At 40.0% G+C, this 26,049-nt stretch overlaps 3 protein-coding genes across 8 annotated transcripts; 2 read left to right on the plus strand and 1 right to left on the minus strand.

Annotated features, from left to right (window-relative positions):
• Positions 1-138: 138 nt before the first annotated feature.
• On the minus strand, positions 139-2,240 carry LOC132258626 (thialysine N-epsilon-acetyltransferase). Its single transcript, XM_059756011.1, has 3 exons — positions 751-2,240; positions 541-695; positions 139-445 (listed from the first exon to the last, which is right to left on the minus strand). The coding sequence occupies exons 1-3, from the start codon at positions 817-819 to the stop codon at positions 139-141; spliced, it is 531 nt and encodes a 176-aa protein (XP_059611994.1). The 5' UTR covers positions 820-2,240.
• On the plus strand, positions 1,606-14,409 carry LOC132258621 (box A-binding factor-like). 3 transcript variants are annotated; one of them, XM_059756001.1, is made up of 9 exons: positions 1,606-1,708; positions 2,384-3,207; positions 6,667-8,023; positions 10,459-10,723; positions 10,781-10,901; positions 11,943-12,115; positions 12,765-12,929; positions 12,996-13,089; positions 13,231-14,409. In XM_059756001.1, exons 2-9 carry the CDS (start codon positions 3,186-3,188, stop codon positions 13,692-13,694), a joined length of 2,661 nt encoding a protein of 886 aa, XP_059611984.1. In that variant the 5' UTR covers positions 1,606-1,708; positions 2,384-3,185; the 3' UTR covers positions 13,695-14,409. The 3 variants fall into 3 exon arrangements, with proteins under 3 accessions (XP_059611984.1, XP_059611983.1, XP_059611985.1); XM_059756000.1 differs by lacking the exon at positions 1,606-1,708 and having other exon boundaries at positions 2,901-2,924; positions 3,015-3,207; XM_059756002.1 differs by lacking the exons at positions 1,606-1,708; positions 11,943-12,115 and adding an exon at positions 12,547-12,647 and having other exon boundaries at positions 3,029-3,207.
• Positions 14,410-14,511: 102 nt separating this feature from the next.
• On the plus strand, positions 14,512-25,799 carry LOC132258622 (uncharacterized). 4 transcript variants are annotated; one of them, XM_059756004.1, is made up of 9 exons: positions 14,512-14,961; positions 21,581-21,756; positions 22,110-22,409; positions 22,469-22,839; positions 22,899-23,086; positions 23,152-23,568; positions 23,634-23,730; positions 23,785-23,992; positions 24,067-25,799. In XM_059756004.1, the coding sequence occupies exons 2-9, from the start codon at positions 21,581-21,583 to the stop codon at positions 24,155-24,157; spliced, it is 1,848 nt and encodes a 615-aa protein (XP_059611987.1). In that variant the 5' UTR covers positions 14,512-14,961; the 3' UTR covers positions 24,158-25,799. The 4 variants fall into 4 exon arrangements, with proteins under 4 accessions (XP_059611987.1, XP_059611988.1, XP_059611990.1 ...); XM_059756005.1 differs by having other exon boundaries at positions 14,512-14,721; XM_059756007.1 differs by lacking the exon at positions 14,512-14,961 and adding an exon at positions 16,599-17,047.
• Positions 25,800-26,049: the final 250 nt, after the last annotated feature.

A 26,049-nucleotide genomic window follows, 5' to 3' on the forward strand; every position in this document is an offset into this window, starting at 1 on the left:
TATTTCTAAGTTATATTTCTCCAGCGCAGTTTAACTTTTGATGAGATGAAATAAATATTATTGAATTTAAAATGTTTTTTAGCGTTTTTAGCCGTAGTAGATGCACTGAATTCTTTATTTACCTAACCGTAGCTATTTTCAATTCTTCAATATATTTTCCATCACATTCTCATTAAAGCGCACCAAGTTCCACTTTTCGGTGACAGTGAGATCAACTCCCCCGAGTTTTGAGTAGAAATCTCGCGCTGTTGTGTTCCACTCCAGTACATGAAGATCCAATCTCGAACAATTTGTTGATCTTGCAAATCGAACCACTTCCTGAAATAATTTCCTACCAGCTTTCTGTCTCCTGAACTGCGGACGGACGTAAATGTCCTCCAGAAAGAGGGATTTTCCTTGCCACGTTGAGTAGCTGAAGAAGCAAATTGCATATCCAACAGCTTGCCTTCGGGAAGAGAGACAGAATTGATGAGAGCGTATCAAAATGATGGGAAGTGTAGTTGTTCTATGGAAAATTATCAGCTTATAAAGGTCCAATACCGGGTCATAGAGTGATCTCTCGGTGACGTGGTAACCTCTTCGGCTACGAAGCTGTGGAAAATGGGATTCTGCGGTGAATCGAATCCGCCATCGCGCAGCAAATCTTTTACTTTCAGCTGAGGTCCTTCAGACATCCTCTCAAAGTCCGCCAATTCCTGAGCGCGATTATGAAATTGAGTGATTGCGCAATCTAATCACTTGTCAACTCACCTGGATCATATCAATGATAGCTTGAAGATCATCCTTCTCAGTCCTTCTGACGACAATGGAAGAGGTCATCTTGCAGAGGTGTTGCTCGGTTAACGGGCATGAAAAGACTTTCCGTGGCGTGGAAAGAGCAGATTTTCACTGACTCGAGAGACGACACGCATGTGATGATAAGACATTTATCTAATCTCTCATTGGTGGGCAAAAAGTGTTTATCAGTTGTTAGTGTGCTTTTTTCAATAGTCATCGCATGTCATTGAAATTGTTCAATGATCTCTTTGGAAACTCAAAAATGCGATCCTCTGAGTGTGGACAGAGAGTGAAACTAATGAATCTGCGGCTAGTGGGCTGCATCCGACTGATAAGCAACTGTTTGAGTAGCTCAGAACTAAGCCTTATCTTCGGTCTTTTCACTGAGAAAAATACACTGTTGTGGGTGAAGGGAAAAAATACTTTATCAGCTGCAGCGATGGAAACTCTTTTTTTCCCCTCTCGCGCTTTATTTGCTTTTGAGATCGCTCGCGAGGAAGGCGCACAGCAGAAAATCTTGAAATCAATGGAAATTGTGTGTCGCCCTTTTTTCTGCCACAGCCAATAGATAAGAGCAGACGCGAGAGTTACACAAGAATCTATGGATTTCTCAATATTCGGAGACCCTCTGTTCACACATTCAATATTTACTCAAGATTGAAAAAGATGGTCGCTGATACAGCCGCATAATGAGTGTTATCAGTGGTTAAGGGTCAAAAGGTTGCACTTTAGACACATTTTTAGTTTGTTTTTCAAACAACTCAGGACATATTACAAAAGCTAAGATGGAAAATTTTCTTCTGCTCATTATAAAATGCAGTAATTGGATGGATTGGATGCTGCAGAGTCAGTAAGTGACCTTCTGAGTTACTCATGTTGGTCGCAGAGTTTGCATTTTGCACTTTTGCCTCTTGCTTAGTCACTTTCTCAGGTACAAGAAAAACATTTTCAACTGCATGCATTCCTTATTGCGCATGGTTTGACTGGTTGAGAATGATTCATCACATCTGTTAACTTCTTCAGCCATCGGATTCTTGTCAGAGGATCTCTTTTCCATCGCATATTATAACAAGATCGTCAGATTGTGACTTGATAAGATAATTGATATTTACACGGGATGTTTGACTCCTTTACATATAAACTGCACATAACGGCGGACTTTCGTGGATGGTATGACTTAATAAAGTGTCCTATGTATCGTCTCACGGCGAATATAAATAAGATAAGATCGCATTTGTAAATATATAGTGTTCCTTCGTGTTGAATACGTGCGGTGTTTGTTGAAACACACAAATTTCCGTTTCTTATCATGTTTAAAGTCTGATTTTATGGAATCTAGTAACTTTCTTGAGAAATTAATTGTTCAAATACTGTATTTTTGTCTTTTCCCAAGACCACAAAGTGCAGTGTACAATTTAAAATGAAGTACATACTATTTGCTCTATTGAGTTAGACTGTAATTTTGGCAGTGCTCTTGAAGCTCAGAGGGAAAAGGATATTTTTCCACATCTGCATTTTACTGATCGCTCATTACAAATTAATTGAATAATATTGCAGATTTGTTTGATTCTTTCTATTTGAAATTTCCATTATATTTCCTCAACAGTTTCGCACAACTTTCCCGAACAAGCTTCACAGATGACTTTTCGGAAGAAGCCAAATTAAAAGCACCGGCAGAGCAAATAATGTGAGGCAGAATTGTGCCTTTGGATGTGAAAATGAGTTTCCCACTCGAATAGTTGGCGCTGAAGGTTGCGCTGTGTGTTTATGAGTCAGGCGCGCACTATATAGCGGAGAAACTGTGTGCAGTAGCTGAATGTGAGTTAGAAATATGTGATGATTTTTAATAAATACAAGCATATATAGTGGGAAACGGCACTAAAAACGAGTGTGTAGCACTTGAGGAGATTCTGCCATTTTGTTCTGACCACGATCAACCTCAAATGGCTCTCGGGACACTCGGGCAATGTAGCAAGCACACTCCGCACAATATTTGCGTCTCTTATACAAATCCGCGATTCCACTGCGATCAGTCGAGGCCTTGTGCATCCAGTGAGACAGGCCGCCCGGATTTTGGTGTACTCCCTGGCGCGATTCGAGTCCTACTAGTTGCCTCTAGTGCTGGCAAAGGCGAGCCACTTTTAAAAGTTGATATTAAATTCTATTATAACTCCCATTATCAGTCGCCTAGTGAAGCCAGAGTTGATTATTTTATCATTATCTAAACCGCACCGAAGTAATCAGTGAAAAGTGACTGATCTCGTACACTCGAGTGATTAGTGAGGACGACTGTAATTATATTTTACAATATTTTTCCCACTTGCAATACAATCCAACGCGTTCCCGCCGGCGAACCTGCAATTGCGAGAGCAGCGCAAATTGAGAATCCAGTGTGCTTAGGTGTGACTATGTCTGGGAAAGACTACTTCTGTAAGTGCAGAGAACATAAGAGAAGCTGGGCGCGACAAATTGCACATGGAAATCATGATAAAATGGTCAATCACATTTCGCTATTGAGCAGGGAAGAAGAAAAGTGCAGGCAGTCACACATGTGAATGTACAATAACTTTCATTCACATTGTTTTGTCTTCGTGGTGGCAATGTTCACATAAGCCCGTTATCATTTCAGAGATTGTGTTATCATAGGCAGACCCGATAAAGATATGATAAGGTACAAGGTGTGATAACCAGTCGCGCAACCAGAAGCGCGATTTCATGTGCTCTCGTCGTTGAAATTAGTTTCTTGTCGTGAATCGAATGGGCAACACTGTGAAAATTGTTCTCCACCATTTTTCCTGCGCTCTTTTTATGGCGATTCGTGTGTGGAAAATGAATTTTCAAATACATAAATGCTACAGTGCACTTAATTGGATTACCTAATCATACAGGCGCACATTTATTGCGGTACTGTTCTTCTTCGAAAAGTCAACACGATGCGGCGATGTATTTTATAAATTCCTGGACAGAATGAATATGTGAAATTGAAGAGAACCTCTGAGAGATCTCGCTTAGAATTGTGTGACTTCAGTTACTGTGTTTACAGTAGTTTCGTTCCTCAAGCAATTAACTTCTTTCTGCACTCAAACACATTTTCCCTTTGCTGAATAATGAGGAAGCCCAGAAGAGGTAGTAATGAAGCGAAGGCTGTGCGAGAAAATCACGTTTTTCTATTTGGTAATACACGTGACACACATAAAGTATTGGAACAGTATGAAAATGGTACAATTGTGCCATAAAAATTCTGCACACACAATTGTAGAATTTTACGAGCCCGCGCTCTTGTGCAGAATTGTGTCAACAGGCTTTTGCAGTTGCAGAAGAGTTTTAACTACAAATAATTGTTTCTGGAAGACGGAAAATGTTCAGTGCACAGCATGGCAAAACCCCTTCCAAATGTGCAGAAGTTAAGCCTGAAAACAGATGACCCAAAAGTGGGTGTTCTGAGCAGAAAACGCCCCCGAAATGTTTGTTATGAAATAACGAACTTTTGTGGGCAACACATTTTCATTTAATGGGGTGTTGACTTGTTGCCTCTGCAGACAATTAATATTACACCAAATGTTGCCACAACTGAGTTTAAGAATTCAGAGAATTGATAAATCAGCAGAGAATCGACAGATTTACTTAACATGCAAATTTACATGTTCGTCTTATGAAGCCTGTTGGAACGCCAGATTGTCCAAATCATCTCCGTTTTTCTCTATTTTAATTATTTCTTAGCGCCTTTTCACCATAGAATTGTTGACTTTCTGGTCAATGTGTAATATTTCTCAAGCATTTTCCCAAGGACCTCCGGAACTATCACTTAATGTGTCACATTTATGAATACACTGCAAAGAGTCACATTAACAAGGATATACATTTTTTCTACCGTCATAGAACATATAAAGATGTCTAGTGTTGACGCAATGCATTATGTGATGACATTATAGGGAAGGTAAATAAAATTCTCGGGAAAACATGCGGAATTGTGGCTCTTCGGTGTGTTTGTCCAGGAAGAAGAAAGAGGGAACTTTTTAGTTTTACTTCACATTGCTATTCTTGTGTTGTTATTTATTGTGAAACAATAGTCAATGTTCTAGTCCGTTGATTTACACTTTTTTCCCTGCCAAATAGACTTGCAATATGAATGCATGCGAAGAGGAACGCAATATTGGCTGGATAAACACTGGAACTGAACCTTTGGAGGAAGGCTGTGAAAAAAGTCTACTTTGCAAATAAAGTCCTTAAATTAGGGATCACGTGGCAAAGATTTACACACATTGGGTCGATTGTGTGCCTTGAACGATCCCTCGAGTGCCAAAGTAAATAGAAGAAGCATGAATTTCTCGAGATCCAGGCAAAGCGATGAAGCAAAAAAAGATGGAACTAATTCCTCAATTGGATCAATATATTTTTTAATATACATAAATCATCGAATGTGTGCTTGTTTTCTTTCCTTCTTCTGGCGTAACTCAATCCCTTGTGTGTTGGTAAATTTATTGGGGCGACACTTTCTTTGGGAATCAATTGCACTACAAATCTGTTGGGCGCTACAAGAAATGTGTCTACGGGCCTTCTATGCGAAGGATAACCTCTGTCTGTGACCGAAATGTTAATTTATTGCCCCAACTCTCGTTTGCTTATTAAATTTACACATCAGGATCACTGAGACGCGCATGGTTTTTTTCCCACAGCCAAGACGAATTGGATTTTTGGGGGAAAGTGCCTCGAATGCTGGATTTGTGAATAATTGGGTGTAAATTGTGGTACATAAATATTCACATGGCAACTCATTTGCCCTTTGACCAAAATTCGTACTAGACACATATCACATTTTCGTATGACGTGCTTATTTTTCTCGCATGGCTTCGTTTTCATAATTAAAAATGTACAAAATGTTTAACTTCTCCGGGTGACTCTTTTCCAAACATTTTCATTAGAATGTGAGCTGGCAGAATGAAAATATTATTCGCAGAGCTAGAAGTGTAGACAGTGGTCGCCAATGAAATACATGGTATGAACTTGCTAACTGAAGAAGTTGCAACTTCTGTTGCACGATTTTACCATAAATCCTCTTCATTTCACTAGACGCACTTGAAAATGTAATGTGAATATAAAACTCGGAATTTCTTTTACATATTTTTCATAATTTAATAGAAATATTCACATTCCATGTGAAATTTTGTACGTTTTTTTTAAGATTCTTCCGAGAACCTTTTTACAAATGCTTATGCAAGTGCCTTATTTCATTGGCGACAATTGTATACAATTATAGTGGTGGAGAAAAATTATATAAAGAGTATGTTATGTTTCATTAAAAAAAGTGTTCATTTACTTGTTGGCTGTTGAAATTATTTATTTGTAGAGAATTGACCCATTAAGTTCAGAAACTACATACAAAAACTTATCTTGTGTTATTTTGCATACAAAAGCCTTATTTCTTTTATACGATTCCATAGTGTATAATTGTTTCTATTTTAATTTGTCAACTTATTATCCACCCTCGTTTTGAATATGACTTTTCACTTCTTCCAAACACACTTCTTTGTGCTTTTTTTCACTAACGCAAATATGCACAAATATGAAAAAGTTGGTGTGTGGAAATTTTCTAAAACATCTTGGAATCATTGAAAGTGCAGAGGATTCTTTGGGTGGTTGTTTGTGAGATTAATCACACATTTTTCCATTGATCGCGCGAGCATGAATAAGGCGAAATAGAGTCGGTAGTATAGGAGGAGCCACGCTGTAAATAAGTCTGTCTCTGTTCAGCACAGCGAAGCATTGTGCGTCTCTCTTTGCTCATGATCATTAAGCCAGCTGGCTTTCGTGACTGTTCGGCTGTTGTTTGTTTCTTCATTACATATATTTCACTCTGTCTCCTCAACTCATTCCGAGTATGATTTTCAGCCCCAGAAACATCCTACGACGTTGCCGCCGCTGCATTCAAATTGCCAGTTGTGTCTGCGCCTCATCCATGCCCTAACGTTGCTGGAAGTGATTCCCAGAGTGATCTCAAGCATGAGTCTGTGAACAAGAGTGCGGAGAACTGTGAGAAGAACATTCTGCTGCTCTCGTCAACCATTCCGGACAGTGAATCGAAGAAGAGTGTGTCATCAATGGTGCAGACGGCCATCAGGAAGCCACAAGTTGGCGAATCCGAGGCTTGTTTGTTCACGAGCAGCCACAGTGCAATTAACAATCCGTCAGTGATCATATCGCAGACGCCCAGGATTCACAGTGTCGGCCAAGTGGCCAATGCCGCGCGCTATCCCACTCTGGCCGGCGAGGGCGATCTGCACGACGCCAACAGCGTGATCTCGCGATCCTCGCCACTGCGCTACTCCACCCTCCACACCGTGTCCATTCAGTCGGATCATCACCAAGAGTACCTCCACCACACGAACAACAACAATAATGACAGCGCGGTCAACAACAACAGCAGTGGATATCAGTGGGCGTTTGATATGTCCCTGGATTTGCGCTTCAAGGCGGCGGAGGGATCAGAGGGTGATAAGGCAGCGCTGAAGCGCGATCGCCATCACCAATCTGGTCATCAGGAAGCGGGCATCGAGCAGCCAGACAGGGCAATTGTGATAGCGCAAGCGAACAACGGCAATCAACATTACAACGATATCGCGAATGTTGGAGATCACCAGTCGCACGATCATATCGCAGACGTTAGTCCAGATTCGGCAGTGATGCGAGGCGGTCTGCTCACTGACTCTTATCCAAATTACGTCCAGCTCACGAATCACCACCACCACCACCACCACCACCAGAGCGCGTCAGTGGGCGACAGGGTGCAGCAGGAGCACCACCAGACCCCTAATGGGGCGCACAGTCAGCACAGCGCCAACACGACCATCGACGAAGTGATCGCCGACACGCTTAAGGATGAAAACTGCGCGATTGACCAGATGAGTCATGCCGACGACCATCATAACTTCCTCACGCTGAGCTCGGACGCGCCCGCGGAGATCCACCATCTCAAGAACATCCCCGAGAGTGCGTACGTGAATCACAGTTCTGTGGCGTCCAGTGCGGACTCGAGAAGTCCTCCGGGATTGCCGCAAGAGGAGTTCGACGGCGGTCTGCAGAGCTTCACGCAGCTCACGAGTGTGAGTCACAGGGTCAACATTTACGCCTCCCCGAACACATCCAACATCCAGAGCAACGAGCACTCGGCGATCGGCCAAAGCAGTGCTGGTGGTGACGGAAGTGCAGGAACGGGATTTGACCATCTTCACGCTGGAGTGGGAACGAGGTAAGAGCCATAAATTCCTTCACTTTTTCCCCAAAAAAAGACTTCCTTGTTCTTATTCTCTGCCTTCGAGCACTGAGGGTAGATTTTACCACACGCTTCTTACTTCTACAGAGAGGAATTTTACAAATCAGTTAATTGCACAAATGCACCATTTGTGATCTTTGTGATAATATTACGCAGTTTTCACGTATCAAGACAATGCGATGAAGTCATAGATTTTGTATTACTCAAATATCACGTCAAGTGAATCTTATAATGCGGTGAACTTTGTCACTTTCGAGTGTTGTGTTTATGAATTTGGAATAAAATGCATCACACAGTCGAGCATTGTTCACAAACTGCTTGCTTTTACTTATTTGCACGTGCGGGTATCTCATATGGGTCTTCCTCTCACATTTTGCACGTTGCCGTACAATTTGTTCTCTTCTATTGTGCCTAGACGTTTTTTTCTCGTATAAATTGTTCTTGAAGGCAATCGATTGGCTTGGTTGGTTTCGGCACGTGCGCAAGTCCTCAAAGTCGTGGTCTTTTGCTTCTTGGGGATCGTCTCTCGTGCACAGAAGACAAATCCAGCCAATATAATGGATTCTTCAACACCAAATAATGACTTTCAATAGGCTGACTACGTAGTGGTTTATTGACCTTTTGTGCAGACATGAAATTCCTGTTTGTCAAACTGGGGAAAAAATTTACAAAATATTACCTCACAAATTTTAATGCCACATTTATTTTCCTGTACACTTCACTTGGTGGTGTATTGAGAGCGGTATTGTCTTCCTCCTGCTCTATCCACTAATTCTATTTGAAGCAAGACGACCAAACACATTTGTGCCAGGCTCCATTTGAATATTTATGCCTTATGTGTTTGAAATACCTGCATATTGGCGCTATTAATTGTAATTACTACTAACGCTACATTTTTTAACAGAGAACAAGTTTTTTCTCCTATTTACATGGTTGCGTTTTCGCTTGACTGCCCAGAACAGGAAAGTTTCACCATTTTTTCCACACTTCTCGTCAATTTTTTTTTACAATTTTGCTCCTTACTGAGAAATCACAATCAATTTCCTCTTGATATTCTGAGGCAAGAAGTGCGATATTTCCCGCAAATTCATATAATTTGTCACTAAATGAAAAAAAAAATTATGAAAAGTCTGATCCGGATTTGAGCTTGTGTGCATTGCAGAGCCAAATTCATACACTTTTTTTCGTCTCTCTCTATTCCACATTCTTTCTGTCCCTCTCCTGCGTCGTGCTGCTCTGCTTGTGTGTTCTCTATGTAAATAAAACGCCTCATATTATTGTTCATTTTAATGCCTTATTAGTTGCCGATAAAGTGACAGTGTTGGCTTAGTAGCTGCATGACCTGGTTGATAAAGTGAATTCATCTAATTAATTTGTGATTATTCCTCAATAAGCGGTGTTTCTCTTCGTGCTTGCATTACGTGCATTTGGAGGATTATTTGCTCCACTTATTTAAAGTAAGGTACAAGTAATCAGTTGATTTTCGCCATGACAAATACAAGGTGACAGACTTGAACGTTCTCTAGAGTGAATTCAAACACGTGACGAGAATTTGCGGAGATTTTCCGTACAATGAAAAGGTTTAGTTTTTATAGGCTCCCGAAGGTTTTGAATATTTGTTCAGAAGAGAACCATAACAAATTTTCTACCCGATTCAGCTTTATGATTATGTGTATATATCTTGAAAATCAGCTACCAGAGATATATTGAATGTTTATGTTATTCGAACGATCTTCAGATTGACTGTGATTGTTTTTTAAAGTGAAGCCACTGCAAGACACATTTGGACATTTTGGGTGTCGTAAGCAAAATTCCTGATCTCGCATCTCCAAGTGTAATTACATTCCCGCTCTGGCGGAGACAAATCCCTCTCGAAATAGTCAAGATTTGTGGCACCTTGTAAGCCGAGATCGACAACAAGCCAAGCAACATTACTGGCATATGACTTCTTCATATTTCCCGTGGAATTCCAGTCATTCTCAGTGCTCGGCCATATGATCTAAGTGTCTTGTTTGTTTTAGAACCTTTTGTAAATTGCTCCACATTTGCCGAGACTGTGTGTGTGCGATGTTTCTTTTGGAATCATTAAATATTGTTGTTTTGAAAAATCAGCAATTCGTCGGAGCGTATTTGTGGCCATTCTCTATGAGGGTGGTCTTTGTCATATTATTTTGAATACAGTGAATTCCTCTCTAACAATAAGTTAAATATCTTATTTCATGCACTCTTTACATTGCGCCACGCCAGTGCTGTAGCAAGGATTTATCAGAGGATGTTTAATTAACAACTCAAAACTCTAACAATGCAATTTTTTTAATATAGAGATTCCTTAATTTTATACTCTTTCAAAGCGAAGCAAATGACTGTGATGGTCTCTGAAATAATGTCAAATAATGTCCTTGTCTCTGCAGTCCCTTGTATCCACGCACATCCATCACACCCCTGTCCACAACTGGAGCCATGCAGTTCTTCGGCGGCAGTCCAACTCACGAAGGATCTCAAATCTGGTCATCCAACCCGATCGGCCTTCCCGCTCCCGAGGACTACGCCAGTGGCACTCCCAAGGGCAGCCTGCCCGCCTTCCAGCGCATCATCACGTCAAACGCCAACTTCGCGCCAAATCACGTGTCGCGGCCCAGTTCGTACACCTCAGCTCTGCCCACCTATGGCAGCCAGGTGAGTGCCGAGCCTCAGAGTCGCTCTCTTGTACTCACATCTGTCTGTGATCCGAAGGGGGACTCGTGGCCCAATCACTACGATTCGACGGCGCTCAACTATGGAGGAGGCAACGCGGGCGCGAGCAGAAATCGTGGCAACGCTCCTCACTTATCTGCGGCCGCTTCGCTCACTGCCCGTAAGATCTCTCTTAACAAGCTCTTTTTTCCCTCACATTTCCACAAATTTTCGCATCTCATCGCAAGTGACAAGATTGATCTTCACGCGAGTGAAGGTCATGAGATTCCTTTTTTTTCTCCCATTCCGCGAGAAATGCCACATTTTTCCTTGTGATTAAAAAACACACAAAGTTTGCGAGAAAATTGAAAAGCAGCAAATGACGAAGACACAATATAAATGAGTGATTTTGAATGGGAATGAAAAAAAAAACATCTTTTTCTGTTCATTTTGCTCTTGAAAGAATTTGTGACCTCTGCGCGATAAACTTTTACTTGGGCACACACATCTGACGGCCTCATAATGGTATTTATTCCAATTACTTGCTACTTTCATGTCCTCTGTTGACTCCTTACTGAGGTCGAGAGAGGAAAATTTTTAATTGGCCTCCACTTTGCTCAGCTTTGCGGGCTTTGGCATCCTCAAGATGCATTTTCTGTTCGCACTTTTAGCACTCGAGAGGAAGCTGAGGAGAAGCAAAAAAGAGTGTGTTTTGTGGTTCACAAAATTCTGTGGACCTTTTCATCGCGCGATCATTGTGAAAAGACCCACTCAAGATCAGTGAAGATCATCTTGTCTGTATGAAATGCACACAATTAACACAGCTTTATTTGACTTGATTTAATTTATGGAAAATTTTATGTGATTTTTTCTCTCTCTTTCATTATAATTTAGTAGAGTATTTTTTATGGGGTGTTTATGGATGGAGTGGAGAATATGTGGCACTGGAGTGTGTGCGTGTGTGTGTGTGTGTGTGAGGAGCTCCCTTAAGGAATTGTATTTTTACGTTATCACTCGCAACAAATAGAGTCACTTCCTGTTGAAAGAGCAATGGGTGGTCACTCGAAATTTCTTTCCAAATACACTCAATGTTTCTCCCCAAAAAACGTGAATTCCATTGCAAAAGTACAATTTTGTGGGAAGCTTGAGTGTATGTTTGTGAAAAGAAATAATGTACACGAATCAGTCTAATCTCACATTCGCTGAATTTGGTGAATTCAAGTGGGTCTCGAAGCTGATTTGTTCACGGAAGGTCGTGAATGCGTGAACTGCGGAGCAATTTCGACACCTCTTTGGCGTAGGGATGGGACTGGTCATTATCTGTGTAACGCTTGCGGTCTTTACCACAAGATGAACGGCATGAATCGACCGTTGGTGAAGCAGCCAAGAAGATTGGTAAATGAATTAAAATTAGAATCACAATCTTGTACAATTTCACTAATGTTTCTATAAGAAAGCTTTCATACGCGTGAGACAAAATGTAAATTTCATGACTGTTTTGGAAATGCTTTCATTGTAAAAACATTATTTGTGAATTTTTGCATATTGTTTTTTGAATAAAAAGACAGAGAGAGAGACTTATATAGAAATCCACCATCGGGCGAGCCATGACTGTTACATAGTTACATTATGTCCTGTTTATTGCAATGGACAGTAAAGAGAATTGACTATTTAGTTGCTAGTTGCTGTTAATATATGTCCAACCAGAGCATTTTCTCTTAACTCTAGTGTAACGTTTGTCTTGTGAAAAACTGAATTAAAAAAAAAGTTCTGAAAAGGAGAGAAAGTAGAATTGATAAAGCTGGAACTCTTTTTCATTGTTACAGTGGCCGCCGCTGAGAGCGGGGATTTCTATAAGTCCTACTATGTGAATGCTTTTAACCCTCTGCCGCCTCGTGTACCAGAGGAAAAATCAAGCAGACGATTGGTATGTCACACTTTACTTACAATTACATTTTTATTCAAAAAACAATACACTGCACGAAGTCATGCGACTGCTCGACATCGTCTAACGACCGTTTCTGCTTTTTCGAATTCACTCTAGAGCGCATCTCGTCGTGTGGGTCTTTGCTGCACGAATTGTCGTACAACGCAAACTTCTCTGTGGAGACGGAATTCGATGGGTGAGCCAGTGTGTAACGCCTGCGGCTTATACTACAAGCTGCACAACATCAATCGTCCGCCAACGATGAAGAAAGACACCATTCAGGTAAATTCACCTCCATTTCTCTCGCTGAAAAGCGCTGAAAGTTTTCTCTCTTTTTTTCTCTTGCAGACGCGGAAGAGGAAGCCGAAGGGCAGCAAGAATGCATCAGACTCCAGCGGAGCGGCTTCCAAGATACCCAAAATCATGTCTGACACAGCTGAAGGTAAGCTTTACGTTTTTCTTTAACATTCTTAATGCTTTAACTGTGATATGAAGTTAAAACTCAACTTCTTTTGAATCGAAATGACAACCTTATTATGTCTAAATAATGCAATTTACTTATAACTGCTTGTCTTCTTCACAGCGATGCGGGAGAGTAAATTCGATCAAATCAGAAAAGTTGTGCAAGGAACCAGGTGCAACTCGATGCCATCGCAGCAGCAGAATCTCTCGCCTAGTAGCCACCAGAACGCCTCTCCGCTCAACTATTCGCCCCAAGGAGCGTCTCCGGGCGTCGTGTCTGGCTCTGGCATGAACTTAAGCACTGCCAATGATGGCAAGTTCCTGCAGAAATCACTGTACGGACAGATCGCCACCAGTGGAGCCAACTCGGCCAACATGTACCAGAACTCTGGTCAAGTGGCGTATAGTTCGGATCCCAACAGCATGTACTATGATATTATCAGCAACTCCATGACTGCAAATCACAGCAAAATCGACACGAATCATCACATCTCCAGGAGTCCATCTGTGGAGGGTGAGCACGATTGTCAGCATGACATAATAGCGCCCCTTAAGAACTATTCCGTGAAGATTGAGTCGGAATGAAGTGGAGATTTGAATGGAATACAATTGATAAGAACTGTAAATAGCTATTTTAGCTAATAATTTTTAGCATTCTAATTTTCATATATGAATGATATCGCATTATACTTTACAACCTGTGTTACTTCTTTTCTTACTGAGTTGACAACACTTAAGCATAATCATTTATTGTTATATTGATTAGTGGAGGACGAAGAAGGTGTTACTTTGTAAATTCAGAATATTTCCATACTTTCGATGAACAAACCATTCCGATTAATTTGATTTAATTGAATCTCTTAATTACGTTTAGTTTATATCTTGACTGCTATGCAAAAGAAATGATCGATATTAATTAGACAATTCGCTTTTGCTACTCTCTCAATACAATTAAGTGATGTTTATAAGTTAAGTTGAAGTAAAAATTATTACATACATGGCTATGTATACCAAATCAAATCTAAATATTCGCAAAATATGCGTTTTTTCTTGCCTCTCGCGAAGCCCACACATTGTCTGGTTAAGAGACTCAGTGTGTGTCATCAACATAGAGCTTAGGGATTACACAAAATGAAGTTTATTGTGTAAATTATCGTCATTCTAGCGTTTATACTTGTGTGGGGAAATTGCGTTTTTCCACTGCTAAAATCATTTTAATACATTATGATATTACTAGTAATATAATTTTTAAGGCAACACCGTCGCACTTTGAGTAAATAAAACAGAATACATTCCTTCATTTTGTTTATCTACCTTATCAAGGCGCGATTACGCTCGCGCTCATGATGAAAATACGCGCTTGAATGGGTGGAAACGCACGAGAGAGCCAGTCAGTCGTTTTGTCCGGCATCGCAGCGTGAGATAGAATGAAACGGGCTGATTGCCGATGGTGCGATTCAGCGGATGCGTGCAAGAGACATCCTATGGATTGTCCATCTCGCTCTGATGCTCAGGTAAGACAACTCTATCGCGGTGGGAGATAAAGTATCAAGCCATACGCTACGCCTGTGTACTGTTGGTGTTATCAGAGATTGGGCGTGATATAGATAAGGTGAGACGATTTGGTTGAAAGTTCTCTCCCTAGCGTCCTATAGTTGGTATTTATGGGAATAAAACTACAATTGGGCTTCATGTTATTATTCGAAAATTCCCAATTTTGATACCGTCAAAACCGCTTCATTTGCATGACACAAGATCGCAATAGAGCAAAAGAAAGCACAGTGTTGAGAGAAATGTAATTGTTTAAGGACGAAATTGGCAAGATTGTGCAGCGAAAAGCAACAGAAAAATCGTGAGTAAAGCACACACTAATCCTCGTTGAATTCGCGACAGGAGTGAAGTGAAGAAAAAATCCACTTTAATGTGACATCCATGTAACGATAATTCCCATAAACCTTTCGTGTCGCATTCACTAAGCTGTGTAAAGCTTCACCACTTTAATTTGCCACATTAACACTGCGGGGAATTTTCCAGCGAAATTCGCCACAAAGAACATCCAAAAAGACACTTTCCTTCAGTGATATATTTTCTTGTGTCTCACTCGCCATATTCACTGTACATAAAGTTTGCGTTGAGAAGTATTTCAAACATTTGCACGAAATTTAATTCGTCAACCACACCCTTATATAAACTGATGCAATCCGAGCACGAAAAGGGATCAAAATGGTGGTGTTCATAGTCACAAACTCGCAGGTAAAGTAATCTCACGGCGTAATCCACATTAATTCCTGTGTCTCTCTTTTTCTGTTCGATTTCACACGAAAATATCTGCGTTTGGGAGAGAAAAGGCACACACACAGAATTGTACAAATTGTAATTTCCGTCCAGCACTCGAAGTTGCGTTGAGCGAATTGAAGACGAGTTTCTCCCTCATAGAAGATTATCCATTGAAAACTTACACGAAACTGAATGTTAAAATTACAACTTTCCGGCTATAGTTAAGAGAGACTGGCGAAGGCAATGGTACGATAATATAAGATAATGTTTGATAATATTATTTACCATAACTAAATCGTGGACAATTTTATCTGCCAGGTAAAACCGAGATAAAATTCCTGTTAGCACCCTCATGAAAAGAATCTCTCATTTTTTTCCCAGAATGATATCTCAAAATTTTATCAACTTACAATGTTATTTACTAAACAACTGATTATGAAAGTCTTTTAACTACATCAATTGTGGCCAAATGTTCTTGTATTGAAGCCTTGCTATGTGTGTCAGACATTTGTTTGTTCCTTCATACGAAAAGACGAGATTACAGCGACGAGTCTGATAAAAATGCGTGGAAATCTTGACTCGTTGTACCTTTCAGGTCATACACGGTTAGAAATTCGAGCGCTTTTCTTGCGTTACATGTTAAAATTTCTTTTCTTTTACATTCTCCTAACGTAAAAAATTACTATTCAACTTTACGTGTCAACTTTGTTAGTCTTTAAGCTACTGCTAACGTAAAAATATTTAGATTTTTCCTCAAACTAATGAGATACAATTGAGAAAGAATGATCACTGATCAGAATATGATAAAGAGTGGAATATGTTTCCTTTGAGGATGTTTACTTTGAGGAAATCTTTGATTGTTCTTTGGTATTTTCCGGTGTAGCGCGAGCTTCAATGACCGATATTTACAGGACATACAATTTCTGTCGTGAAGTCATGCAATCAATTAATGCGCTATCAAGGCAAATGGTGTGTATGTAGAGGTCTCTTCGTGCTATTATCTATATTTATTGTTGAAACGTCTGATTACTTTCTACCCAGATATAGTTAAGTTAAAAAATCTCAAATTGATATGTTAACTTATCATATATTCACTATCTATTCGAGATATATTAAATATTTTATGTGGAAACTCATAATATTCCAATTTCGTCGCAAGGCAATTCATTCGCGCTAAGTCTGTCTCAACGGACACGCGATTTGTCTTCAGGGATTTTTTGATTTTCGACCAATCTCTTCGTGCAATTGGCTGAGAGGTCATCACATAAGTGCGATGTGAGGTGGAATGTGTCTTTGCTGTTTGCCCGCTCTTAATTGAATTGCGCGGAAAAGGCGCAGAAGAGTTTCTGAGGAAATCCACACATTTTATCAAAAGGGGAGAAAAAGTTATTGCGCGATACGAGAGTGCGAGGATAGAGTTTGAATTTTCAAGTGTACAAATAAAGCATATGTAATCAAAGGGTTTATAATAAAATATTGAGTGACACGTCACTTGTGTGCCTTGTGAAAAAATATATTCGTACAGTTTTTTTGTGCTGGTGCTTCTTGTGAAATTCTCAATTGATAAGACGGGTATAAAGTGTTTTTTTGCTCTTTCTTTGTGGAAAAAATGGAGGCGATATCACGCGCCACAATAGATGGAGGATTTGTGACTTTTACAGGTTAATTTTTCCTCTTTTCACAAATACCATTCATTCTGCTCAATATCATATATGATAATAATAGTTGATTGTTCGCGGAGACGCCGTTGAAATCACGAAGCTCTTTGTTCGTGGGTGAAATCATTGGCTCTCTAGAGTGTATTTGCACATTCGCAGCTATATATATTATATGATCGATCAATTTTACCACATTCATATATAAATATCATTACCTCTTGTGATAAGATAAGAATTAATTTATTGGAAACGTTTAATAAATTTTGTTTTCCAAATCGACAAGATATTTCGCTTCAGCGTTTTTTTCCTTCACTTTATGGCTTTAGCATTTCTGTCAAGGAATGGAGTCAAACTCTAATTTCCCTTTTTTGGCACATATTGAATTTTTCGCAGAAATAAGTCGTCATACCCAAAATTTTCCTACTTCTTGAGAAACGCGGAGCGGCAGAATGAATTGTATATCACTTTGAAGGTTTCATTGTGATGGTTGGACTTACTTATCGATCGAGTTGTGTTCCACAACTTTGATAATTGAATCAATACTGAAACTCAATACAAATTGGATGGGAAGAGGCAAAGAATTTGACATACTTGAATTAATAGATGAAAGGCAACACCTTTTAATAAGTATAATTTCTCAACACATACAGATTGATCAGGTGAAATAAATCGTTTTCTTCACGAATTAAATTTTGCAAATTTCTCACTATTAGAACATGATCTGATATGGAAAAGGTTTGCCTTCTCTGAAGTATTTCTACAGTTTTGTCTATTCCACTTTAACAAGATTTCGGTTATGGAAACTGTATCAAATTCTCTCGAGTTTGTTGGATATGTTGTAAAAAATTGATAAATAAATTTTCCATTTGAACAATATCAAACTGAAAGGGTTAAACAAGTAATAGCAGAAGTCAAAAAAATCTCAAATCATTATCAAATCCAAGGCGAGCTTTCACATATCGATTCATCTGAAACAGTCATTCGGGATTTTTTATCGCGGTCCACCAGGAAAATTCAATCTCTTTGATATATTTGATTTTAGCTTCAGAAGACAATTCCTATGCAGCAATTTTGCGTGAAAGTGGAGACTTTCTGTGATGTTGCAAATAAATGCCTGATTATTACTAATGTGCGATTGAATAATGCGGTGTTTCGTGAGAGGGAAACCACCGCCGAGGCTTCCTTCAAATTTCCTGTGTCAAACAACTCATACATTTTTGTCTGTGGAGACACTTCATCTACCTAATATGTGTGATGTGCTTTTTACAATTTCCCAATATTTACACTGGGATAAACATCATGTTACACAGCGTGGTTCTGAGCGTGGGCCACGCCATATGCCACAGAGGGCAATTGCGGCTTGCAGAGTGAGGATTGCTCTGAGGAACCCTGTTTGGGTGACACAATCTTGAATAAAACGGTTGGTGGAGAGGTGACAATGCGTTTAATATTTTCAGACCAACAACCGCGCACATATTGTAGCTGAGGCCGTCATAGAATGTTCGTCGTACGGTGAACACACCAAATTGTAGATGATATTCCCGGTGGAAATAATATGGGTGGAAAAAGAAGGGTGCAGAGTTAATAATGGTATGAAGGCGCACACGGTGGAAAGTGTTTTAGTGAAAATGTTTGCGCTCAAGTGTGAACCCATTTGTCATCAGCATTTCCATCAATACATATATAGTCCAGGGAGTTACAAATTGATAAGATAACGCTATGAATTTTTTCTTTTCGTTGATCGTTTATGTATCGTGCAATAAAAATCGACTCCATATTTCATTTCAAATTTCGATAGACATGGGATAAGTTCATGTGTAATTTTTCTGGGCAAATTAAACGAAGGTGAACTAAAGTTGGAGGAATACTTGAGGACTGTGCATCGCGAGGTGGCTTTATTCCCATTTGCCGTGTCAACTGGAATGAAGTGAAGGCATTTTCTATCGTGGTGCTTCCTTGTAAATTATGGTTATTGTACTTTCCGGTAATACAAAGGTAAATTAAGTAAGTGTCCATGACATTATCTAACAAGTGAGGTGTATTTTGAAGTGATCCTTGAATTTTGCTCTGCAGAAGAGATGAGTTTTTGCGCGTGCCCCGCGTGCCGGATACCTCTCCTTTCTTGAGATGCTTTCACAGTTTTTTTTCCCTCCTTCTCTTCGTACATGACACTCTTATTCATATATTTACATTTCGAATTGTTTGGTGGTGCGCAGGTAAAACATCAACTTTCAAATCTACTCACTCAAGAGCGATAACCCAGCCAGAGGTCGTGCAAACTAAATGTTTCAATTCATGATCCTCGTTTGAGGATCAAAGTGTTGCTAAAGACCGTGCCTAATTGTCCTTTATGTGTTCACAATCCCAGTGAGGATGGGATGAACAGAAGAGAACACCCTCGATTTTACACATTTCGAGGCTGAATTCCTACCTGCAAAGTGGCAGTGACACTATATATCCACAGATGAGAGGCGCCAATTCAATTTTCAGAGAAAAATGTCGCCCAAACTTCTTTCCTACATCTTCCTCATATTGTTGGTATAATTTACGTTTTATTATTATTGTGAAATCTTACTCATGCTCTCTTTCGCTCGCTTTTGACTCTGTCTACCATTCTTACTTGATTGTGCCATCAAGAGAGCACTTTGCGTGTGATTTATAGCACTACTTAAGCCGGGGCGAATATAATGCACAGGTAATATAGCCTGAGAGGGAGAGAGAATACGGCGGCGAGTGTTGGTATTTAATGTAAAATAAAAAGGTAGAATAAAAGTGAAAAGTTCTGTTCAAAAAATCTGCATCGATGATCACTCTTGAAATTTATTGGCAATTATTGAAGAGTTATATTTTCACTTAATAAATTTGACGAAAAAATACATTATATATATGTGTGGCATCTTATTAAAAGTTTTATCGCGTCAAATTGAGAGGAGGAGCAAATTAGAGTAATGAAATTTCTCAGCATAGGATAGCGATTAAAAAAGAGAGTGCGCATTGACAATCATATCGCGCTTTTTCACATATCGAGAGTCCACAGTGAGATGAATTCCATAAAATAAAACAAAAGCAATAAAGATGGCATAATCTCGTAAATTTATCAAAACCCATACACGTACATAAAATTTATATACTTTAATGTATATCCCATGATAAGAGCATATTTATAGAAGCGCAGAGCAAACGAGAGTTGTATTCTTTATCGCGCGATATTTTTATGTGGCCAAATTTATTTCACATATGGTTAGAATTATGATAGATGATCAAAAGCTGAGAATTGATGAATTTTACAAGTGGTCCACTTCACGTAACTCGCCCAAAGCTCCTCGACTCCACGTCTTCAGATTCATATCACACTTCTGCTGATATATTGTGTGGTCATTAAGGGGCTTCACGCTGTGTATTTGCGATCGCTTGTAATGTTTACACGAAACTTGATGTTATAAATTTTAAAATAAATTGAAGACCATTGATATTTTTCGCGATAATGTCATTTCGCGAAAGTCCATTATCACCTCTTCTTCACCTGCCATATTTTCCATAAAAATTACTCCACTGGAATTCAGCATAGAAAGTGAGGCCCAATAATACGCAAAATTTCTTTGGGAAGGTCGAAGTGGCAAAAAACCGAGCATGAGCTCAGGTAAAGTGTCTCTGAGAGCGCCGTATTGTCAGCAGCGTGATATGACCGAAGGTGTGTCCTAGAATAAATAGAGATATGCTCCTAGAGTATATCTGAACAGTTGCTTTAGATTCTCCTGAGGTTGTCTAGATGAGTGAATGATTAAGTTATCTTTAACTGATACAGCTGACAAATTTTATCGTAAATTTGTACGTTTGTGTAGTTTTTGAGCCACAATGTTGCACGTGCTCCAGAGACAAGAGCAAATAACTGATTTCTTGAAGACCTGCGTGAGTACACACACTCTTTTTTTCGTAGGAAGTTTTAATGCGTCGCAGGAAGTGTGCAATATTTCCTCTGGATTTCCATTGAAAAGTGGGAGAGAATTCTTCAATTTTTAGCAAGTCATAATTCTTTAGCACCGGAACTTCAGAGGTATTTCCATGGCAGATTCACAACCTTATTTCTCCAGCAAACACACAATTTCCGGTATTTGCATGTAAAACATTTATGTACACTTTACATACGCCTTCGCCAGCCAGAGTCAGACTTTTTCACTCTTCACTGACTCCGCTGAAAAGCTGAGGGCTTCCGATTAGTGTGTGATATGATCTCTGCGGAATCTGTAATACAAGTAGCAATAAGGATAAGATATGGCAAAGCCACAAATTGAAAGGAATTCATAATGGCATGAAGACGCGAAGAATTTGTGTGGTGTTCTCAAAATGAAAGAAATACGACTGTAAAATGGGTTTTTATGGTTACACAATTAGTGACGCTGGCGCGTGCCTTTTATTTGTATAAATCAAAAATCAAATAGACAAAACCCAGTTTGTCTTACTCACTCGTGACGTTGAAATTCCATCGATTCACAATTGTATTGAAAGTGTCTCACCTGCGTTTTCCCCGCTTTTCAGATGGAAAATCAAGAAGTGAAAGTGATAAAGCAGGAGAGATCACCTGACGGACAGAATCAGGAGGTGATTGTGGAGGAAATCTCTCATCCGAATCAAGATGTTACAGCTTCTAGTCATCCAACTACAGTCATTACCACTCAAAGGCATCGCATGATCACAACGGCCGGCGACATAAGGTAAAATCTTATGCTAAATTGAACGATAGACATAATTTCGCAATAAAAAAGTAGTAAAAATCCGAAAATTAACTCATTTCTACTTCATAATTCTCTATAAATTGTGCCGCATGAATATTCCTCCGTTGCTCGGACGTACATGTGGTGAAGAAGTAAAGTTATATTGAATTAATTTAATTATGCTTCTTTTGTATATTTTAATAACATAATCATTATACTGGCGAATACGCATTATAAAAGAGTGCGTTCCCTACAAGGGCATAATATTTCAATGCTTTTTTTTGAGAAAGTAGACTTTGTTGTTGCTGATTCACATAAAGATAGAGATTTTCATAGCATAACTAATTTTTCAGAGAAGTGACCAGCGCTCAAGAAGCAATTGTTGATGCTCAAGATCAGCAGTATGACAGCAATCATGAGTACCAGCAAGTTGGCAATACGGTTGAGGATCATAACTACACTTACGAGCCTACCATCGCGACTGTGGTGACCACTCAAGCGCCACCAATGACAACTGTTCAGCAATTGCACGTGATCAAGCGCGAAGGCAGTCCTGACAAAGAGATAGGCGTCAGCGAGCAGTCGCAAGCCCAACAGCCTCAACATCAAACTGTCTACATCGAGCAGACTACGGAAGATGGCGATACTTACAGGTGACTCACCGCCGCTCGTATCATTTTGCAACATTACCAACCGAAACTCTTTGTTTCAGGTATTCCAATGTGAAGTACGAGACCGAGGATTACCACCGGTTTTCGTACCAAGGCCAAAATCGAATCCCAACAGGATCCGAGGAGATAAAGACTATTGAGCAACCTCAAACGGAGACCCAAGAAATCCAAATCTATGAGCAGCCTGAACCTCATAATCCAGATGCTCAAGCTCACGCCGACTCCGCAGAATCCAAAGCTCAATATACGAACCTAGAGACAGTTCAGCAACTCCCGAGTGGATCCGGCTACTACATCACGACCGAGGGCTACGCAACTCCGGCTGGGAACTATTCTTACCTTCAGACGACGCCCACATCCAAAGAATACCCTGGTTACCATTCAAGCAGTCCCAATACCGTTCTGTACAAAGGTTGTAGGTTTGAGTTAGGTGTCTTAAAATGGTTATTTAATCGATCTTGCAAATTTCAGATCCGAATTTGGCTTCTGCTTTATCTACCAGACAATTGCAGTATCATCACAACATAGCGAACTCGCAGCATATTTATGATGGCGCTACGGTGTCATCAGGATCACCGTCAGGACAGCAAGTCTTCACGGCTTACAAAACCGAACCGGCGACTTATTGGGCTAGTCAGTTGGATTTCAATGTTCCCGCTGTAAGGAAAATCAGAACATGTAAAGATTCAGAAATTTCGGTCTCTTGACGATGTTTTTATTCCAGGGATACGGGAATTCTATCATCCTGGACAACACTGTCCCTTCCGGACCTGGAGACTACGCAGCCAATGGAACGTGGCCACCATTGAGCACAATTGGGGAGCAGTACGATGGGCAGATAATTGCAGCGCCAGATATAAAGGAGTGCGTGAACTGTTCAGCATCGTCGACGCCACTGTGGCGGCGAGACAACAGCGGTCACAACTTGTGCAATGCTTGCGCCTTGTACGGGCGCCAAAATCCGGGCATTAATCGACCACCCAATCGCAACCAGAAGGCCAAAGCGCCGGCGGCGAACGGCAACAGGCGCACGGGCGTGCAGTGCGCCAATTGCCAAACAACCACCACGACTCTGTGGCGGAGGAACCACAACGGCGATCCCGTGTGCAATGCCTGTGGGCTCTACTACAAGCTGCACAATGTGAGCGCCCTCGCCACCCAGTGCTTTGGCTGGAATGTGAGAATTTGTCTATTTGTCCATTTCAGGTACAACGTCCGCTGTCAATGAAGAAAGAAGGAGTTCAGACGAGAAAAAGGAAACCCAAGAATGTGGCCGGGAGTCAAATAAAGACAACTCTGAGCGGTATGTTGTGTGAGAGGAGGACCTTGTCGCATGGTGCAATGAGTCAATTTTTAGTGGCAGGTACTGAGAAGACTCTCCCGCCGATTTACCCATCGCAGATCGATATGAAGCTGCCGGTGATGCCCATTGGGCAAGCACCGACGGAAATCCACTTGGTGTCCACTCAGCCGTCAGCCCAAGAGCAATACTTGAGCGTTGGTCCTCAGAGTCAATCGCCACATTTGCCAACCACCACTAATTTGACGAGACACATTAATTCAACGTGAGATACATTAAAACATTTCCATTTTCTGTGCATAATTCGGAGTGCCCTAACAAATTCTGTGGCTCTTTCAGTGTACCCCCATTGGATGGAGGCCGGGGAATCAACGGAGAAATCACGAGTGTAATCACAAGCACTGGAATGGCCGAGAGGAATTCCAATTGATGTTGCCGCCAAGACACTCAGGCTTCGAAATTATGTCCATGGGGAAGTTACGCTTTAAGACAATACTGTGCAAAATGTATTCCTGTTCTTGCTTCTTCACATTCTTATATGCCATCCAGAGTATTGGATATATTGTAGGTTTGATATCATTTCCGAGTACTTAGACCTAGTCACAGTGGCAGAAAAGCTCCCAGTTTTATATATTTTTACATCATCTTGCCTATCCATCGAGTCAGTGCCAAAATTAGAGACTTTTGTAAAGAATTTTTAATGAGGTGTTGTGTAGAGTTTAAGTGTTAGATATACATAAATCGAATAATGCTAATATTGCTAAATGATGTTGTATGATTAAGGAAAATTGTAATAATGACTTTTGTATGGTTGGCTTTCATATCAGGAAGCATGACATACAATATAGAATACACAACACACTATATATTATATTGATAAGGCATTCTCTTCTTTTTCTAAAATTTCCATTAATTGATTTTCCTCTTCCATCTCCCAAATATGCATAATACAAGAGTCCAGAGAGTGCGGAGGAATGAGAGGAGAGAATACACATTCTACAGGCGCCACCTAAATCGACAACCGGGCTGAATTCTGTAGTCGAATAGAATGCCAAAGATAAAGTCTATATACGGTGGAATACCTTCGGAGTGAAAAGGGATGCGACGCGGTAGTGCATTACACAGTATTATGTACATCGTATGAAAGTGTGAGAGAGGAACCAATTATGGATTTAAATTTATTTCCTCTGCTTCAGAGAGGAGAAATTGATTTGATGTCTTCTACCACACCATTCACTGATGCATATCCATAGATATACATAATATGGCTGCTGAAGTCACACTATATTTGTATGAGCAAATGAAAGACGAAATGCAGTGTACTGAGAGCCGCACATCGCCGAGCTCTCAATACATGGGAGAATGCACTATGTAATGTACAAGAATCATTTAAATTTGAACGATTGTATAGTGACTTTTCGTATAGATATACAATTTTACTCTTAAGAATATATATAATAACGTTTTATATGTATGTAGTACATGAATGAATATGCGGTGTGACGCGCCGGGCTTTTAGACTGTGACACCAAACGGCTTTTTACTTTATGAGATATGCATATGCATGAAACTGTTGCAGTGTGGCAACGAATAATGGAGAAAAATGTCTATAGAATTCTTCAGAATTATTGTGAGAGAAAGAGATAATCTGTGAAACCGCGTATAAAATTATGATCAATTTCCAACCAATCAAAGAGAAACACATTTGATGTCTTTTAAATATTGCAATAAGACTATTATAATTTATATTTCAGTCTATACAGGTTTTGTTTAAGAGAGAAATAATAAAAGTGTAGTGAGAGAGAGAATGATGCATTAACAATATGATCTTCCACAGTGATAAAATTAAACTGCAGCATCGCTGTTCTTAACTTTTTGACCTCCGCCTTTGCTTTAGGTTTTACCAAACACACATGATCTTAAGTGGTTCCATCATAAATCCCATTTGCTGGCGTACCAGACAAACTTTCATCTGCAGATGAATGGGAAATTGGAAAAGGAAGATGAAGGATTTTCTGTCAATGACATAGAGGGGTTAGTGGAGTTTAGCGCTAAACCAGAGCTCAATTAAGAGTGGAGATTTTATGAATTTGACAAAATAAATATATGGAAAATTCCTAAGTAGAACCTGCATTTCTATGACACTAAAGTGGCGATTGTCCCTTTCGCCCTCACTTTGCAACATATTCCTTATCACGAGGTGCATAAATTTATTCCCTGCTCTGCAAATATTTTATTTAGTATCATCGAAGTGTTCACGTATAAAAAAATGCCTACATATTTACAATATTAACTTATTTCCAGTCTTTAATTTCACTTAAA

The sequence above is a fragment of the Phlebotomus argentipes genome, unplaced genomic scaffold, assembly GCF_947086385.1.
Source record: "Phlebotomus argentipes unplaced genomic scaffold, Phlebotomus argentipes genome assembly scaffold_4, whole genome shotgun sequence".
In the NCBI taxonomy this organism is placed as follows: domain Eukaryota; kingdom Metazoa; phylum Arthropoda; class Insecta; order Diptera; family Psychodidae; genus Phlebotomus; species Phlebotomus argentipes.